This window comes from Anolis sagrei, chromosome 6 (genome assembly GCF_037176765.1).
Source record: "Anolis sagrei isolate rAnoSag1 chromosome 6, rAnoSag1.mat, whole genome shotgun sequence".
NCBI classification, from domain to species: Eukaryota; Metazoa; Chordata; class Lepidosauria; order Squamata; family Dactyloidae; genus Anolis; species Anolis sagrei.
In genome coordinates this window covers 48881953-48902823 of record NC_090026.1, presented here as the reverse complement: position 1 = coordinate 48902823, position 20871 = coordinate 48881953, and the positions used below count along the sequence as shown (strand labels likewise).

General features: G+C 43.2%; 1 protein-coding gene across 3 annotated transcripts in view; it reads right to left on the bottom strand.

Moving 5' to 3' along the window:
- ARHGAP27 (Rho GTPase activating protein 27) overlaps nt 1-20226 on the bottom strand; it is a 117457-nt gene extending 97231 nt beyond the window's left edge. The window contains exon 1 of one of the 3 annotated variants that reach the window (XM_067470092.1): nt 19414-20226. In XM_067470092.1, coding sequence (XP_067326193.1) covers nt 19414-19437 — 24 coding nt within the window. In that variant the 5' untranslated portion in view covers nt 19438-20226. Of the gene's footprint in view, nt 1-14793; nt 15028-19413 lie in introns of those variants that run through there. The other 2 variants (XM_060781236.2, XM_067470093.1) reach the window with 2 other exon arrangements.
- Between the last annotated feature and the right edge of the window lie 645 nt (nt 20227-20871).

The following is a 20871-nucleotide window of genomic DNA, read 5'->3' as shown; positions in this document are numbered from 1 at the left end:
GACACTGTGACTATCCCCATAGTGGAAGGCTATACGTAAGTTGTGGAAACTGTTTTCCTTGCAAAGTTGGGTTATATTCAGCAACTAGAGCAATTATGTTCTGAACTAGGAATGATGGTGGCATTGAAATAGGTTTCACTGGTGATACCCCTCACTGCTTTTTCCTGGTCCATGTTACCATAAGCAGATAATTCACAATATCTGCTTTGAACTGAATTATGTGAGTCTACAGCACCATATAATCTAGTTCAAAGCAAATAATCTGGATTTTATATGGCAGTGTAGAGGGGGCCCAGAATGATCTCAAGAGTGTGTCGGTGTCCTGAAGAGAGGAAGGCAATTTCTCAGATTTTTAAGGAACTGGAGAGCAATGAAACACGGAGATGTCTGATCTGTCCATGTTTGGGAGTAGTCCTGTCAGTGAAATTTCAGGCCCAAAACACTGGTGATCTGAGAGGGTGTGGAGCCCAGGGATGTCATAGGGATGGTGCTGTGATGTCACAGGGTTGGGCCTTGATCCTATTTTTAGGAACGACACAGTAAACACCAACCACAGTTGCTTCCAACATGTCATTCAAATTTGGAAGAAAAAAACACCAGAAAACAGAACATCTAACTAATTAGAAACTAAGGCCCCTTCCACACAGCTGAATAAAATCCCACATTATTTGCTTTGAATAGGAACATATGGCAGTCTGGACAGACATTCAAAGCAGATACTGTGAGATTTTCTGCCTTGATATTCTGGGATATAGGGCTGTGTGTGGAAGGGCCCTTGGTAATAGTATGATAGCGGGGACCCAGTGCTGGTAGTGCTACGCTGGTTGCGCAACGTGGCTCTGATTTTGGCCTGAATCAATAGGAGTCTAGTGTCTAGATCCAGGGAAGTCATGCTACCCCTCTATTCTGCCTTGGTTAGACCACATCTGGAATACTGTGTCCAATTCTGGGCACCACAACTGAAGAGAGATATTGAGAAGCTGGAATGTGTCCAGAGGAGGGTGACTAAAATGATCAAGGGTCTGGAGAACAAGTCCTATGAGGAGCGGCTTAAAGAGCTGGGCATGTTTAGCCTGAAGAAGTCATAGGGAGGTGGGAGCAAGTTCATTTTCTCCTGCCCTGGAGACTAGGACACAGAACAATGGCTTCAAACTACAAAAAAGGAGATTCCATCTGAACATTAGGAAGAATTTCTTGACTGTGAGAGCTGTTCAGCAGTGGAACTCTCTGCCCCGGAGTGTGGTAGAAGGATCCTTCTTTGGAAGCTTTTAAAAGAGGCTGGATGGCTATCTGTCGGGTGTGCTTTGAATGCATATTTCCTGCTTCTTGGCAGGGGGTTGGACTGGATGGCCCATGAGGTCTCTTCCAACTCTATGGGCATAAGAAAAAAACACCCATCTATGCTTTTCATCTATGCTTTTAACATCTTTGAAATTGCAGCTTTTAATGTCAGTGTCCCAAATGCTGTTGTTAGCTGCTGTCAAGTTAATTTTGATGCACGGCAATCCTATGAATAAGAAACTTTCAAGTCATCCTGTCCTCAACAGCCTTGTTCGGGTATTACAGATTTGGCATGGCTTCCTGGATTGGGTCTGTCTATGTCTTAATGTAGCCTCTTTCTCTTTTCCTATTGCCTTCTACCTTATTGAACATTCTGGCCTTTTCTAATGTCTTGTCTTCCCCTGACATGTTTAAAGCCCCAGTTTAGTCGTGCTGGCTTTTAATGAGAACTCAGGATTTCTTGCTCTATTATTATTATTATTATTATTATTATTATTATTATTATTATTATCTTTATTTATACCCCACTAACATCTCCTGAAGGACTCGGTGCGGCTTACAAAAGGCCAAGGCCCTCAATAAAAGAACAGCATAACAAATACAACAATAAACCCATAAAGGAAAACAATAAACATTAAAGCAATAACAATAAACATTAGAACAATAACACCACAACGCATTTAAAACTAACGCCGGGCCAAATGTAATGAATAAAATTTAAAAAGTGCTGGACATGACAGGTGAAATGTATAGGTTTTTAGAGGTAGGTGCAGTGTGTAGACAATCTTAAATTTCTACTAAAGTGCATTTGGGACATGATGCTAGGAGTTTCCTATTCTGGAAAGGCACACTGGAACAGCCACGTCTTCAAGCTCTTCCTAAAGACCGCCAACACTGGGGCTTGTCTGATGTCCTTGAGGAGAGAGTTCCAGAGTCGGGGGGCTACCACAGAGAAGGCCCTGTCCCTCGTCCCCACCAACCACACTTGTGACGCAGGTGGGATCGTGAGCAGGGCCTCTCCAGATGATCGGAGAGATCGTGTGGGTTCATATATGGAGATGCAGTCACGCAGGTAGGCAGATCCCAAACCATTTAGGGCTTTGTTGGTAAGCACCTGCACCTTGAATTGGGACCAGAAAATGAATGGCAGCCAGTGGAGCTCCTTAAACAGAAGGGTTGACATCTCTCTGTAAGGAGCACCGGTTAACAACCTGGCTGCCGTCTGTTGGACCAGTTGGAATTTCTGGGCCGTTTTCAAGGGCAGCCCCACATAGAGCGCATTGCAGTAGTCCAATCTGTAGGTGACCAAGGCATGGACCACCCCGGCCAGATCTATTCAACAGATTTGCTTTTAAAAACTTGAAATGTAATCAAGTGGCCTCAACACACTGGAAAAAAATCCACTTCAAATCTGGTTGCAGCCTCTTGCAGAAATCTAGGGTTTGCAGTTTAGGGAGGAGCCTTTAACAGCCTCACTAAACTACAAACCCCAGAATTCTGCAGGAAGTAGAAACTGGATTTTAGTGGATTCATTCTCTAGTGCAGGGGTTCTCAACCTTCCTAAAGCCACGACCCCTTAATACCGTTCCTCATGTTGTGGTGACCCCCCCCCCCCAACTACAAAAATTATTTTTGTTGCTACTTCATAACTGTAATTTTGCTACTGTTATGATTCGCAGTGTATATATCTGATATGCAGGATACATTTTCATTCACTAGACCAAATTTGGCACAAATACCCAATATGCCCAAACCTGAATACTGGTGGGGTTGGGGGAGGATTGATTTTGTCATTTGGAAGTTGTAGTTGCTGGGATTGTGGCGCAGCCGGCTGAGTGTCAGCTGCATTAAGATCACTCTGACCAAAAGGTCATGAGTTTGAAGCCTGCCCAGGTTGGAGTGGGTTTCCAACCAATTGTGTGTAGCCTGTTGTCGACCTTTGCAACCCGAAAGACAGTTGCATCTGTCAAGTAGGAAAATTAGGTATCACCTTAAAGTGTGGGGAGGCTAAATAAACTGATTTATGAGGCCATAAAGAAGACTCCAGCAAAGTATTCCAGCAGGGAAGCATGCGGGGAATGCGGAAGTGCTTAATCAGCGTCGCAGATGGACGATGAAAGCGACAGCTCCCCTGGCGGCCAGAAAAAAGTTAATAGCCTCTGTGTATGTCTGTATATGCTTGTATGTCAAAAATTGGTATTGAATGTTTGCCATATATGTGTACACTGTAAGCCGCCCTGAGTCCCCTGCGGGGTGAGAAGGGCGGAATATAAAAGCTGTAAATAAATAAATAAATAAATAAATAAATCTACAATCAAAGAACATTCTGAACTACACTAAGGATGGAATTGAATCAAATTTGGCACACAGAACTCAGATGACCAACAGAAAATACTGGAAGGGTTTCGTGGGAATTGACCTTGAGTTTTGGAGTTGTAGTTCACCTACATCCAGAGTGCACTGCGGATTCAAACCAATGATGGATCCGAACCAAACATGGCATGGATACTCAATATGCCCAAATGCGAACACCAGTGGAGTTTGGGGAAACTAGACCTTGACATTTGGGAGTTGTAGTTGCTGGGATTTAAAGTTCACCTACAATCAAAGAGCATTCCGAACACCACCAAAAATAGAATTGGGCCAAACTTCCCACACAGAACCCCCATGATCAACAGAAAATACTATGTTTTCTTATTGTCTTTGGCGACTCCTCCGACAGCCCCTTGTGACCCCCAGGTTGAGAAACACAGCTCTAGTGTGATGAAATGGAAAGAAACATCTCCAGGCAGAAAATAAAGCTTTCCAGACTTTCCTCCTTGTTCTGCAGCATGGTTATAGGAGTCTCCTTTACCTCTAAAATAACCTGAATACTGCTAATAATCACCTGATATTGGGGTCAGGGGGATGACGGTGATGTTATGAGACCAACACCAGATTCCTATCGATGCTTGTTTACTGAGAATCAAGCCTTATTTAATTTATTGGAATGTAGAATTTCAACATGGCGAAGAGTGAAACCATCTCCAGTCATAGTTTTGGGGTGAAGGGGTGTGGCAAAGTAGAAAGAGTTGGAGAAGAAAGGAACGTGGGAAAAGAAAAATAGACGAGTGTACCTTGAAGAAGTGGAGGTTGAAAAAGAACGAGGAAAAAGGAGTGGAGGAGGAGGGGAAAAGCAAATGCAGGTAAGAGAATAGAGCAGTGGTTCTCAACCTTCCTAATGCTGTGACCCCTTAATACAATCCCTCATGTTGTGGTGACCCCCAACTGTAATATTCTTTTGTTGCTACTTCATAACAGTCATTTTACTACTGTTATAAATCATAATGTAAATATCTGATATGCAAGATGCATTTTCATTCACTGGACAAAACTGGGCACAAATACCCAATACACCCAAATGTGAATGCTAGTGGGGTTGGGGGAGGATTGATTTTGTCATTTGAGAGTTGTAGTTGCTGGGATTTATATTTCACTTATAATCAAAGAGCATTCTGAACTCCACCAGCGATGGATTTGAACTAAACTTGGTTCTCATGACCAATGGAAAACACTGGAAGGGTTTGATGGGCATAGATCTTGAGTTTGGGAGTTGTAGTTCACCTATATCCAGAGAGCACTGTGGACTCATGCAATGTTGGATCTGGACCAAACTTGGCACAAATATGCCCAAATGTGAACACTGGTGGAGTCTGGGGAAAATAGATCTTGACATTTGGGAGTTGTAGTTGCTGGGATTTATAGTTCATTACAATCAAAGAACATTCTGAACCCCACCAACAATAGAATTGGCTCAAACCTCCCACATGGAATCCCCTTGACCATCAGAAAATACTGTTTTCTGATGGTCTTTGGCGACCCCTCTGAGACCCCCTCACAACCCCCTCAGGGGTCCCGATCCCCAGGTTGAGAAACACTGGAATAGAGGAACATTAGAAAAAAAGACATCTAAGTAAAAAGATACTTAGGCTCCTTTCACACAGCTGAATAAAATCCCACATTATCTGCTTTGAAGTAGGATATATGGCAGTGTGGACTCAGGGCCCTTCCACACAGCCTTATATCCCAAAATATCAAGGCAGAAAATCCCACAATATTTATACTGTCTTTCTCAGCCAGAGGCAACTCAAGGCGGTTCACAGTCGGCAGCGATTTGATACCATAACAATGATAAAAATACAGTTAAAACAATTACAAAAATAATTAAAACATTTAAAATGTGATGTAAAAACAATACCGCCTCTAAAAACAAAATCCTTGGCGTCTCCTTACTAAAATCATTGCCCAATTGCATCGTCGGTTGTTGCATATATTCGTTTTCATCTAATTATGCTCCAGTAGTAAAAGCTTGCTTGGAGAGCCAGGTCTTAACAACAACAATAATAATAATAATACTTTATTTATACCCCACCACCATCTCCCCAAAGGGACTCGGAGCGGCTTACATGAGGCCAAGCCCAACAACACATCAGTAAAAACAACAAAGCAATAAGCAAATAAAAGGTAAAGGTAGTCCCCTGACTTTAAGTCCAGTCATGTCTGACTCTGGGGTGTGGTGCTCATCTCAATTTCTAAGCCAAAGAGTCAGCGTTGTCCGTAGACACCTCCAAGGTCATGTGGCCGGCATGACTGCATGGAGCGCAGTTACCTTCCCGCTGGAGCGGTACCTATTGATCTACTCACATTTGCATGTTTTCGAACTGCTAGGTTGCCAGAAGCTAGGGCTGACAGCGGTAGCTCACACCACTCCCCGGAATCGAACCTGCGACCTTGCGATCAACAAGCTCAGCAGCTCAGTGCTTTAACCCACTGTGCCACCGGGGGCTCCTTTTATTTATATAGATTATTATTAATTGAAACACAAACAGATGAGTCCACAGCAGACACTCTGCTGGCTGTCGAATTGGACAATGCAATTAATATAACTTACATATAGACAATAACACACAGCGATTAAAAAACTTATGGCCGGGCCAGATGTAATAGTTAAAATTAAAAAATAAATGCTGGGCATGAACAGAGGTAGGATGTATCTAGTAGGAGGGTTTAAAAGAAATGTAGGGAGAGCAACCCAACAGGTAGTTAAAGTGCTTCTGAGGACATTTTGCAGGGAATGGTTTCCTTTATTCAGGGAAGGCATACTGGAACAGCCACGTTTTCAGGCTCCTCCTAAAGACTGCCCATGTGGGGGCTTGCCTGATATCCTTGGGAAGTGAGTTCCAGAGTCGGGGGGCCACCATAGAGAAGGCCCTCTCTCTCGTCCCCACCAATCGCGCCTGCGAAGGGGGCAGGAGCAAGAGCACGGCCTCTCCAGATGACTGAAGAGATCGCGTGGGTTCATATACAGAAATGCGGTCACGCAGGCAGGCGGGTCCCAAACCGTTAGGGCTTTGTAGGCAAGAACCTGCACCTTGAATTGGGACCAGAAAATGAACGGCAGCCAATGGAGCTCCTTGAACAGGGGCGTTGACTGCTCCCTGTAAGTCGCTCCAGTTAGTAACCTAGGTCTTAACCTCTTTGTGGAATGTTAGAAAGGAAGGAGCCAATCTTATATCCTTGGGAAGGGCATTCCATAGCCGAGGGGTCACCACTGAGAAGGCCCCATCTCTCGTCCCTGACAAACGTATCTGAGAGGAAGGCAGGATCGTGAGCAGGTCCTCTCCAGACGATCTTAAGGTCCTATATCAGTGGTTTTCAACCTGTGCGTCCCCAGATGTTTTGGCCTACAACTCCCAGAAATCCAGAAAGCCAGTTTGCCAGTTGTTAGGATTTCTGGGAGTTGAAGGCCAAAACTCCTGGGGACCCAAAGGTTGAGAACCACTGTCCTAGATGGTTCATAAGGAGAGATACGTTTCGATAGGTAAGCTGGAATGGGACTATTTAGGGCTTTATAGGCTAAAGTCAACACTTTGAATTGTGCCCGGAAGCAGAGCGGCAGGCATTGGAGCTGGCGCAACAAAGGAGTCTGCTTTGAATTCCTCTGTTGTGCGTCCACACTCAGATAATGTGGGATTTTCTGCCTTGATATTTTGGGATATAGGGCTGTGTGGAAGGTCCCTAAGAAGGGACGACTGAAAGGAGGAGGGGAAATAAAAATAGAAATATAATTTTTTTATCCAAGAGTTCTGGGGGAGAGGGGGAGAAAAAGAGGGCCAAGAGAATGAAAAAGAAAACAAACGTAGGTAGAAGCTGCAGGGAAGGAGATAAGTAGAGGACAAAACACAGAGAAAGATGGAAGGGAAGCAGGTGTTTGGTTTGGTTGTTGTTGGAGGAGGAAGAGAAAGAGGATGAGTAAGAAAGAGAGAGAAAAAAAGTGAAACCAGGAATTAAAAACCCGAGAAATCTTGCGCCTAAGTATAATAAAAGCAAAATGCAAACGGTATAGATGAATGCCATTTTGACCATGCTTTTATTAGCCACCTACCTGTATCTCAGACCAGGAAAGGCAATTAAACGGCAGGCTCAGAGAGTAAGGAAGATGAGATCGGAATTAGGAAAGTCAGCAGCAATGAAGGAACAGCCTCAAGTAGTCTTTCTGTAATGCCATATCCACAGATTCCTAAGGCAGTGAGTACTGAGGGAGCTCCGTTATTTCCCCAAGGGGATTTTTCCTTTCTGCCAAGCCTTCGTGCTCTCTGTGATTTATGAGCATTTACGTAGAGAGAGAGAGCCAGTGTGGTGCAGTGATTTGAGCATTGAACTATTACTCTTGGGAGCAAGGCTTGAATTCTCACTCAGCTATGGACACCCACTGGTGACTCTGGGTGAGTCACACTCTGACTGAACCTACACTGCCATATAAAATCCAGATTATCTACTTTGAATTGGATTATATGGCAGTGTAGACTCATATCAACCACTTCAAAGCAGATAATGTGGATTACCTGCTTTGGTAATTTATTTTATTTATTTTTTATCATTTTTACTCCGCCCACATCAGCCCAAAGGTGACTCAGGGCGGCGAACAATCGGCACAATTCGATGCCATATATATTTTTAAAGTAAGGTCCGTTTTGTTGTAGACACTAGTAGTTTGCGCGCATACCACAATGAGCGCGTGCGTCATGTACCGGCATGCCTCGGGAACAACTGTGTTCAGTTTCCGCTCTGTAGCTAACCTGTATGGTTCTGTTCTGTGCTTTAAAAATGTTTAAGACTATTAGCTCACCCTCCGCATGTGAGGTTCGCTCAGTGATACGGTTTTTGTCAGCAAGGAACCTGCCTGCTGCAGATTTGTGAAGTGTACGGTGATACTGTTATGAGTGAAAGCAAAGTGCGTAAGTAGGTACGACAATTCAAAGATGGTCGTGATAACGTCCATGATGAGGACCGCTCCGGTCGCCCTTCTTTGATTACAGTGAACTCTTGGTTATCGGAGCAGGCGGCAAGTTTTTATGAAGAGGGTATTTTAAAATTGGTTCAGAGGTATGATAAGTGTTTGAACAAACTTGGCAACTATGTCGAAAAATAGAGTGAAGTATGTACTTTCTGAAAATAAATCTACTTTTTTTTGAAATAAATTTTCATTGTGTACTTATGTTCAAACGGACCTTACTTAAATAATACCCCTCGTAAAATACATACATCAATAAAAATATTTGCCTGAATATCAAGCAAAAAGTGGACACTAGAAACAATATCATACAAAAGCTGACTGGCACAACCTGGGGATCACAACCAGACACAGTGAAAACATCTGCCCTTGTGCTATGCTACTCTGCTGCCGAGTATGCATGCCCAGTGTGGAACACATCTCACCACACTAAAACAGTGGATGTGGCTCTTAATGAGACATGTCGCATTATCACGGGGTATCTGTGCCCTACACCACTGGAGAAATTACACTGTTTAGCCGGTATTGCACCACCTGACATCCGCCGGGAAGTAGCAGCCAGTAGTGAAAGGACCAAGGCAGTGACATCTCCAGCTCATCCCCGGTTTGGGTATCAGCCAGCATGTCAGCGACTTAAATCAAGAAATAGTTTCCTAAGTTCTACAGAGACACTTGCTGGAACACCTCAGCAAGCGAGAGTCCAAAAGTGGCAGGCTCAAACCTAGAACCTCAATCAGTGGCTGACACCAAACGAGAAACTCCCTCCTGGGCACACAGAAAACTTGGTGACTTGGAAGGTGCTTAACAGAGTAAGCTCTGGCACCACGAGATGCAGAGCCAATCTTAAGAAATGGGGCTACAAAGTGGAATCCATGATATGAGAGTGTGGAGAAGAGCAAACCAGAGACCACCTACTGCAATGCAACCTGAGCCCTGCTACATGCACAATGGAGGACCTTCTTATAGTAACACCAGAGGCACTCCAAGTGACCAGCTACTGGTCAAACGACATTTAATAGAATACCAAGTCTGCAAACTTTGCGTTTTTCTTGTTTGTTTGTTAAAAAATGCAACCCAACTGTTTTGGTTTGCTCCTGACACGATAAATAAATAAATAAAAATAAAACATCACATTACATTATATCTAAAAACATCAAACCAGTGAACAATAAATTTTTTAAAACTATGTCATCATATTCAGTCCTCATCCATCCATCAGTCTTGCATTGCCATATAATTTGGATTATATGGCAATGTAGATCCAGCCTGTCTCCAACTTTGGGGAAGGCAAAGACCAATCCTTTCTGAACGAAGTTTTCCAAAAAACCCCTCTGATACGTCTGCCTTAGGGCCACCATAAGCTGGAACCAACTTATGTGACAAACAACAAATGGGGAGCAGAGAAGTGAGACAAGCAACCGTCCTGGAGAGCCTATAGCAGGGGTCCTCAAACTTTTTCAACAGAGGGCCAGGTCACAGCCCTTCAAACTGTTGGAGGGCTGGATTATAATTTGAAAAAAAGCATGAATGAATTCCTATGCAGACTGCACATATCTTATTTGTGGTGCAAAAAACACTTTAAAACAATACAATACTTAAAATGAAGAACACTTTTAACAAATATAAACTTATTAGTATTTCAATGGGAAGTGTGGGCCTGCTTTTGGCTGATGAGATAGGATTGTTTCAGAGTTAGGTTGACCCTGAGCGAGGGCTGCGTAAATGACCTTGGAGGGCCGTATTCGGCCCGCGGGCCTTAGTTTGAGGACCCCTGGCCTATAGTAACTGTTCCGAAGCAGCCAGCAGCATATAATAAAATAAAATAGGCCTTTTTTCAATACAACATTCTTACCCATAGATCTTTCCCTTCACCCAGAGGACCATATGGAGAGAGGAAACATCTTGAGTTCTGGGAACCTTGGTCCTGAATGCTGCAGCCAGGTGTTGACCATCACACTACACTGTTAAAGAGCTGGTATCCTATTTTAAATCCTATGCCTGCCTCCTTTGGAATCCTGGGATTTGCAGTTTGGCCTTTAAAATTCTCAGCCAGAGAGGTCCTGGTCCTCACTAAACTAAAAACCCAGAATTATGCAGGAGGCAGCCACAGGATTTAAAGTGGGATACATAATCTTAGTGGGATGCATACTCTTAAAGTGTAGTGTAACTAGCCAGCATTGGTAATAAAGATAAAGGTTTCTCATTGACATTAAGTTGAGTTGAGTCAACTCTGGGGGTTGGTGCTCATCTCCATTTCTAAACCGAAGAGCTGGCGTTGTCCATAGACACCTGCAAGGTCATGTGGCCAGCATGACTGCATGGAGTGCCGTTACCTCCCTGCGGAAGCAGTACCTATTGATCTACTCACATTTGAATGTTTTTGAACTGCTAGGTAGGCAGAAGCTGGGACTAACAATGGGAGCTCACCCCATCCCGCAGATTCGAACTGCGGGATGGAGTCAGCAAGTTCAGCAGCTTAGCAACTCTTTTATTACAAGACCACATTCTTCCATAAGCTCCGTTTTAAGATCCTCTATACCTCACCATCTCTGAAGTAAAGGTAAAGGTTTTCCCTTGACATTAAGTCTAGTGGTGTCCAACTCTGTGGTGTGGTGCTCATCTCCATTTCTAAGCCAAAGAGCTGGCATTGTCCGTAGACACCTCCAAGGTTATGTGGCCAGCATGACGGCATGGAGTGCTGTTACCTCCCTGCAGAAGCAGTACCTATTGATCTACTCACATTTGCATGTTTTCGAACTACTGGGTTGGAAGAAGCTGGGGCTAACAATGGGAGCTCATCCCATCCCACAGATTCGAATTGCCAACCTTCCAGTCGGCAAATTCAGCAGCTTAGCAACTCCTTTATTACAAGACCAGATTCTTCCATAAGCTCTGTTTTAAGGTCCTCTATATCTCACCATCGCTGAAGTAAAGGTTTCCCTTGACATTAAGTCTAATGGTGCCCAACTCTGGGGTGCGGTGCTCATCTCCATTTCTAAGCCAATGAGCTGGCATTCTCCGTAGACACCTCCAAGGTTATGTGGCCAGCATGACTGCATGGAGCGTCGTTACCTCCCTGCAGAAGCAGTACCTATTAATCTACTCACACTTGCATGTTTTCAAACAGATAGGTTGGCAGAAGCTGGGACTAACAGTAGGAGCTCATCCCACTCCCTGGATTCAAACCACTGACCTTTTGATCAGCAAGTTCAGCGGCTCAGTGGTTTAACCCGCAGCACCACTGGGGGCTCCCTTCATTGATGTTCCCTTTAATAGGAAAGTGAGATTGAGCCTGCCTGGTGCTTGCTTCTAGGGAACTCCCTGTCACTGTAGAATTAATATAGTTTAATACCACTTTAACTGCCATGGCTCAATGCTATGAAATACTGGGAGCTATAGTTTGATGAGGCAGTAGCACCATTTGATCTATATTTTTGTCCTACCAACAATTTCAATAGAAAGGAAGAAACCATGAAAATGAGCAAAATCTGGCTACCAGCATTAAAAAACACCAGAATCAAGACAGTATTTTTATTTTAAAAAATATTTATTTAAAACTTTTATATCCCGATCTTCTCTACCTCCGTAGAGGGACTCAGACCGTAAATAATGAACACCACTCAGAAACAGGAGAACTCCAGACAAGAAGCAATCAAGGGCCAGTTAACTCCTCCCAAACAGAGGATGCCTCCAGGCAACAAAGGCCAGGCTACCTCTATGCAAATACCCTCACTGATTCACTTTGCAAACATCATGGCTACTCAAATACTAATTCAAGCTTACTAATTGTAACATTCTCACTCTCCTTAAACAGACAAGGGTTCTTTCCCTCACCCTGGACATTCCACGGCTATATTACCGTATATACTCGAGTATAAGCCGACCCGAATATAAGCCGAGTCATCTAATTTTACCCCAAAAAACTGGGGAAATGTATTGACTCAAGTATAAGCTGAGGGTGGGAAATGCAGCAGGTACTGGTCAATTTCAAAATGAAAATAGATACCAATAAAATTACATTAATTGAGGCATCAGTAGGTTCGATGTTTTTGAATGTTTACATAAAACTGCAATTTAAGATTAAGACTGTCCAACTCTGATGAAACCATTATTTTAATCTTCCTCAATGTAAATGTGCTTATGTATCCTTGCAATAATAATAAAGAGAATAAGATAATAAATGTAATAATTTATTAATAAAACAAATTATTACATGTATTATTATTATTATTGATTAAAATAATGGAAATGTAGTAATAAGAGTTATAATAGAGTAAAATAATAAATGTAAATGATAAATGTAATAATAATAAAGTACAATAATAAAGGAGCCCCCGGTGGTGCAGTGGGTTAAAGCACTGAGCTGCTGAGCTTGTTGATTGAAAGGTCGCAGGTTCGATTCCGGGGAGTGGCGTGAGCTTCCGCTGTCAGCCCTAGCTTCTGCCAACCTAGCCGTTCGAAAACATGCAAATGTGAGTAGATCAATAGGTACCGCTCCGGCGGGAAGGTAACGGCGCTCCATGCAGTCATGCCAGCCACATGACCTTGGAGGTGTCTACGGACAACGCCGGCTCTTCGGCTTAGAAATGGAGATGAGCACCACACCCCAGAGTCAGACATGACTGGACTTAATGTCAGGGGACTACCTTTACCTTTACCATACCTTACAATAATAAATGTAATAATACTAATAGAGTAAAATTATAAATGTAAATAATAATAACAACAACAACAACAACAACAATAGAATAAAATAATAAATAACCTTGACTCGAGCATAAGCCGAGGGGGACTTTTTCAGCCTAAAAAAAGAGCTGAAAAACTTGGCTTATACTCGAGTATATACAGTATATACACTCTACTTGCTTCACTGCCAACAGAGCCTCTGAAGATGCCAGCCACAGATGCAGGAGAAATGTCAGAAGAGAATGCTGCTGGAACTTGGTCATAGCCCAAAAAACTCGCCGCAGCTCAGTCTATGACTGTCTCAACTTATTGTTGCTAAAGTTGTTTTTCCACCAGTGTCTTTTGTTTTGAGTGATGTGTTTTAACCGACACACCTTTATGTTTTCAACATAATTCTGTGTATTGATGTTAAGAGCCAAACCCCTTTTTTGTGGAAAGAGAAGACATAATTGCACATAATAATAATAATAATAATAATAATAATAATACTTTATTTATACCCCGCCACCATCACCCCAAGGGACTCGGAGCGGCTTACATGAGGCCAAGCCCAACAACACGTCAATAAAACAAGAAAGCAATAAACAAAAACAAAACAATTAGTATAAATCATATATAAACAATAACACACAAAGATATAAAAATCTATGGCCGGGCCAAATGTAATAGTTTAAAATAAAAAATAAATACTGGGCATGAACAAGGTAGGATATATCTGGTAGGAGGGTTTTAAAAGAAGTGAGGGGAGCACACTCTGTGCATTGAGGACATTTTGCTGGGAATTATTTCCTTATTCCAGGAAGGCACACTGGAACAACCACGTTTTCAGGATCCTCCTAAAGACTGCCAATGTTGGGGCATGCCTGATATCCCTGGGAAGTGAGTTCCAGAGTCAGGGGGCCACCACAGAGAAGGCCCTCTCCCTCATCCCCACTAATTGCGCCTGCGAGGGAGGCGGGAGCGAGATCAAGGCCTCTCCAGATGATCGAAGAGATCGTGTGGGTTTGAACACAGAAATGTAGTCACGCAGGTAGGCGGGTCCCAAGTCGTTCAGGACTTTGTAGGTAAGAACCTGCACCTTGAATTGGGACCGGAAAATGAACGGCAGCCAATGTAGCTCCTTAAACAGAGGAGTTGACCGCTCCCTGTAAGTTGCACCAGTTAGTAATCTGGCTGGTAGGGTTCCTCGATTTCCGGGCCGTCTTCAAGGGCGGCCCCACGTAGAGTGCATTACAGTAATCCAATCCATAACATCCAATCACAGTTTGTAGCCAGTACAAACTATTTCGGGTCCCAAACATAGAAATTATGTCCTGTAATGTTACATAGGATAGCCCTTATTTGTATTACAAAGGTGATGTTACAAAGGGCAACAGCACAATTACACAATTATTACTACACAATTAGCATGAGCCACAATTACACAGAATAGGTCATTCAAATAATAATAATAATAATAATAATAATAATAATAATAATAAACCCAAACCTACCATATATATTTTAAGGCAGTACTCTCACCCTGAGATTCTTCCCCCGAGCCCTGATCAATGGAGAAGTGGGTTGCCGACCTCAGACTCTGAAATCGAGGAACCCTACCAGCCAGGAATGAGTTGCCTTCGTTGCCACCGCACACGATATAGGCACTCCTCTCTTAGACTCTCATAGACCTCTGACATTCCAGCTCAGTGATTCATCCATATTTGAAGGCGTGACTTTGATTGCTCAGTAAGTGGCTGTTTAATTACATTTCTAACTTTTGTGTACTGTGCCCATTCAATTATATTGGTTTTAAGTGCTGTGAGCAGCTTAAGTATGCTATAGACACCAGGTCCAATCTGATCTTGGCAGCTAAGCAGGGTCAGCCCTGGTTATTGTTTGGATGGGAGACCACCAACAAATATTCCCTTTCAGAGGATGGAAATGGGATATCACCTTTGGGTTTAACAAGGTCCTAATAAGTTTATAGGCAACTTGAAGGCACAGACACACAAACAGCCATAATAATAATAATAATAATAATAATAATAATAATAATTTGGGAAGTGTCCAATGTGTGATCCAATTCAACAGCCAGCAGAGTGTCTGCTGTGTACTAATCTTGTTGTGTTTCAAATAATAATAATAATAATAATAATAATAATAATACAAAGTATGGATCATTGATGTCGCAATCCCAGGTGACAGCAGGATTGAAGAGAAATAACTGGAAAAGCTGACCCGATATGAGGATTTAAAGATCGAACTGCTAAGACTCTGGCACAAGCCCGTCAAGGTGGTTCCAGTGGTGATCGGCACACTGGGTGTAGTGCCTAAAGACCATGGCCTGTACTTAAACACAATCAGCGCTGACAAGATTACCATCTGCCAGCTGCAGAAGGCCACCTTACTGGGATCTGCACGCATTATTCACCAATACATCACACAGACCTAGACACTTGAGAAGTGTCCGACGTGTGATCCCAGTGGTGATCGGCACACTGAGTGCAGTGCCTAAAGACCTTGGCCTGCACTTAAACACAATCAGCGCTGACAAGATTACCATCTGCCAACTGCAGAAGGCCACCTTACTGGGATCTGCACGCATTATTCACCGATACATCACACAGTCCTAGATACTTGAGAAGTGTCCGACGTGTAATCCCAGTGGTGATCGGCACACTGGGTGCAGTGCCTAAAGACCTTGGCCTCCACTTAAACACAATCTGCACTGACAAGATTACCATCTGCCAGCTGCAAAAGACCATCTTACTGGGATCTGCACGTATTATTCGCTGATACATCACACAGTCCTAGACACTTGGGAAGTGTCTGACATGTGGTCCAATTCGACAGCCAGCAGAGTGTCTGCTGTGGACTCATCTTGTTGTGTTTCAATTAATAATAATCTATATAAATAAAAGGAGGCCCCGGTGGCGCAGTGGGTTAAAGCACTGAGCTGCTGAGCTTGTTGATCGAAAGGTCGCAGGTTCGATTCCGGGGAGGGCGTGAGCTTCCGCTGTCAGCCCTAGCTTCTGCCAACCTAGCAGTTCGAAAACATGCAAATGTGAGTAGATCAATAGGTACCGCTCCGGCGGGAAGGTAAGGGCGCTCCATGCAGTCATGCTGGCCACATGACCTTGGAGGTGTCTACGGACAACACTGGTTCTTCGGCTTAGAAATGGAGATGAGCACCACACCCCAGAGTCACACATGACTGGACTTAAAGTCAGGGGACAACCTTTACCTTATATAAATAAAAATGTAATGTTCGTTTGTGGGATTAACATAACTCAAAAACTACTGGACGAATGGACACTAAATTTGGACACAATACACCTATCAGGCCAGTGAGTAACCATCACTCATAAAACACTAAAAATCACAGCATAAGAAACTTAAAAAAGCCAAAAACCAAAAAATACATTACAACGCATGCGCAAAACCACATATATACACCAACACACAAATATACACATATACACAAATATATACACACACATATAAGCACACAAAACACATATACACAGACTGGGCCACAGCAACGTGTGGCAGGGGATGGTTAATAATAATATTAATAATAATATGGAGGTAAGATCAGCCATATTATTAATAATAATATGGAGGTAAGATCATGGAGGTAAGATCAGCCTCCTCGCTGATGGTATTCCGAAGAAGACTAAAAACTTGGATGTTCAAGCAGGCATTTGGTTAATTCGGTGCAATGAATGTGTTGATTACGGATTGGTAATATGGATGATGAAATTGGACCAGGATTTTAGTTAGGAGATGTATTGGATTGTGATTTACGTGTAATATTGTGTATTATGTTTTTATGGTTTTAATTGTATACTGTGCACTGTATATTTTGTTGTAAACCGCGTTGAGTCGCCAGTTAGGCTGAGAAACGGCGGTATACAAGGACAGTAAATAAATAAATAAAATAAATAAATATTAATATTAATAATAATAATAATAATAATAATAATAATAGATCACATCCTCAGCTGCTGCAAGATTGCGCAGACAGACTACAAGCAGAGGCATAACACCGTTGCTCAGATGATTAATTGGAACGTGCCACAAATACCATCTGCCTGCGACAAAGAACTGGTGGGATCAAAAGCTGGAAAAAGTTACAGAGAATGAACACGTCAAATTACTCTGGGACTTCCGGATTCAGACAGACAGAGTTTTGGAGCACAAGACTCCTGACCTCACGATCGTGTTAAAAAACTAAGTATGGATCGTCAATGTTGCAATTCCAGGTGACAGTAGGATTGAAGAGAAGCAACTGGAAAAGCTGACACGATATGAGGATTTAAAGATCGAACTGCAAAGACTCTGGCACAAGCCAGTCAAGGTGGTCCCAGTGGTGATTGGCACACTGGGTGCAGTGCCTAAAGACCTTGGCCTGCATTTAAACATAATCGGCACTGACAAGATTACCATCTGACAGCTGCAAAGGGCCACCTTACTGGGATCTGCACGCATTATTTGCCGATACATCACACAGTCCTAGACATTTGGGAAGTGTCCGACGTGTGATCCAATACAACAGCCAGCAGAGTGATCTTGTCTGCTGTGGACTCATCTTGTTGTTTTTCAAATAATAATAATAATAATAATAATAATAATAATAATAATAATAATCCAGCATATAGATCTCATTTGCTGTGACATACTGTGTTTTTGTGTCAGTAAAATAATAATAATAATAATAATAATAATAATAATTTATACTCTCTTTATTCTTTCTGCATTTGTTCCAGGACTGGTACAATCTACTCTGCCAATTTCAAACAACCAATGCTGAAAAGGACCAAAGGACAGATGCATCTGTGTGTCAGTTTCTTCCATATCAGTTCCTGCAATCCAGGTCTCAAGACTCTCATGTAAGCAAAAGGTGTTCTGCTATAGACCAATTTATTGTGTGTCTCAAGCAAATGAGCTGATGTGCTCAGGGCAGGGAGATCAATGTCTGAAGTCTGGTGCCAAGAAACATTTTCCTTGTCATGATGGAAAACATGATATTGCCTCTAATTCATTGTCACCAGTTATTAAACTTGCCATTAGCCACAGATACACATTTGAGACAATTAAGTAAATTAATGGAGAGAATATCTGCCGATCGTCACTATCCAGAATGGCTGGGAAAGGTACCTAAATTTCAGAGGAAACATGTCTCCAAATTCTGGAGAGAAGCTATAAGAAAACTCCACCACCCAGCCTTTTTAGATGGACTTTCATCTATTCAAAATAGGACTTTTTTTTTGCAGAGAATCTTGCACCGTTTACAAAAAGGACAACTTTACTCTCATTATACAGATGAGGAAAATGATCCTCAGCAAGATCTCTCTATATTGGGCAACCTAGGATTTGGAGCCCCCGGTGGCACAGTGGATTAAAGTGCTGAGCTGCTGAGCTTGTTGTCCGAAAGGTCGCAGGTTCGAATCCGGGGAGCAGCGTGAGCTTCCGCTGTCAGCCCCAGCTCCTGCCAACCTAGCAGTTCGAAAACATGCAAATGTAAGTAGCTCCGGCGGGAAGGTAACGGCGCTCCAGGCAGTCATGCCGGCCACATGACCTTGGAAGTGTCTATGGACCACGCCAGCTCTTTTGCTTAGAAATGGAGATGAGCACCACACCCCAGAGTTGGACACAACTGGACTTCATGTCAGGGGGAAACCTTTACCTAGAATTTGAACCATTACTTCACATCCCCATTTCTCTCTGCTGAAAAAATTAATAAATCCTAAACCAGATTCCACATCCCAGAAGTCCAAGGCTTCAACAGGCCAAGAGAGGTGCCAAGTGAAGGCTTGAGACGAACACCTCCAGTCTGTGTAGCTTGTCAATGCAACAAATTGAAAAATATTTTGTGGCAGGAAGGATTGGCCATGGCCACTGCGAGCTTTCATCTTATGCTGTATTTTTCCCTCCAAGCTCCATTAGCCAAATTCCACTTCTTTAACCCACAACAAACAATACATGCCTGGACAGGAACTAATCCTTCTCGGTGGTCTGAAGGAAGAAATTCAGTTCACACATTGAATTTTGAGTTGGCTGCTAAGGCAACTTTTTGGAAACAGAAACCATGTTCTATGCCATAGTGCTATCAGACTTGGTTGACTTACTTGGACCTTTCCCCCCTGCTCCATGCACTTGGTTTTACCTGTGGCTTCACATCTTGTTGGCTTTCCCTTCTGACCTCGGCAGTCCCATTTCTTTCTTCTCTCGGTCCGCACCTTCAAGCACAACTGGGCCCTTCCTTGTTGATTGTGTCAGGAGCTTCCATGGACCTGCCCAGGCTCGTGTATCTGGTCTGAACCTGCCTCCGGTCCTCCTCGCTTGTTTTCAGCTATGTCAAGAACAGGCAGCGGGGTTGAAAATATCACAACACAGACCTTTGCGTTGGCTTCCTCCTGCAAAGACGGCTGGCAATTGAAGACAACGGCAGCAGGAAAAAAGCCCAGGGCAGGAAGCTTTCCTTGAATATCTTCATCATTGCCAAGAACTGCGCAAGTCCCTTGACATTCAGGATCAACCTGGAGCAACAAAAGCAACTCCTCCGGAGGTGGACAGTTGCATCAGAGCCCAGGAGGAGTGTCCAGAAAAACGGCTGCAGATCCAGCCAGAAAAACAAGAGTCAGAAAGATGCCACAGGAGAGCGGGGGAAGCCCACACGGCTCACCACACCCTGGCCGCTTCTGGCTGCTTGCTTCCACAGAGGGCACATCCAGCCGGATGCAGGTGTTGACTTGTACATCAGCCAAGGAAAACCCTCTGCAGTCACCCCTGAACTTACTTGGTGAATCTTCCCTCTAAGGTGGCTGCGGTGCTCCTGTTCTCGCCTTAGTCTCCTTGGAGTCATGCAGAGTTTGGACTCATGAGCTGAGCAGCCAGGATGATGTGGGTGTTCCCATCAGCCTGAACTGGATGGAGGAAGGAAGCGTCCTCCCTGGGAGGAAGTCTCCCCAAGGCCAGGGAAGGAGGGGGAAGGGGACCCATTCTATGGGTAGCAATGACTCACTGAGAGTCTCTCGTTTTCATGTGCATGATTTACACCAGCCTCTGTGGTTCACCTTCACTCTTCCCCTTCTTCTACTGTGTCATGTGTTTCATTCAATTAAATTGATTGTATTGGGCTCTTCAGGTTTTCCAGTCACTCAAGGACAGAAGCATGGCATGACCCACATATTTATTATTATTTCTACCCCATACTTCTCAACCTCCCCGGGGGGAGAGGGGGACAACTCAGGATGGCTTACACTTGGCAGCAATTCGATGCCGCAACATACAAACAAATACAACAATATAACAACAATTTAAAACAATAAATAAACAATTAAATTAAAAACAATTTAAAACATATTAGTTAACATATTCATGGAACTGTTAACCAGGGCTTCATTTGTCCATATATAAAAACACAGATATCTATTGCTAAGATACACAAAGTATTTTGTTATTGTTGTTGAAACTTCAAATATGTCATAGGGTAAAGGTAGGTAAAGGTTTTCCCCTGACATTAAGTCCGGTCGTGTCCGACTCTGGGGGTTGGTGCTCATCTCCATTTCTAAGCCAAAGAACCG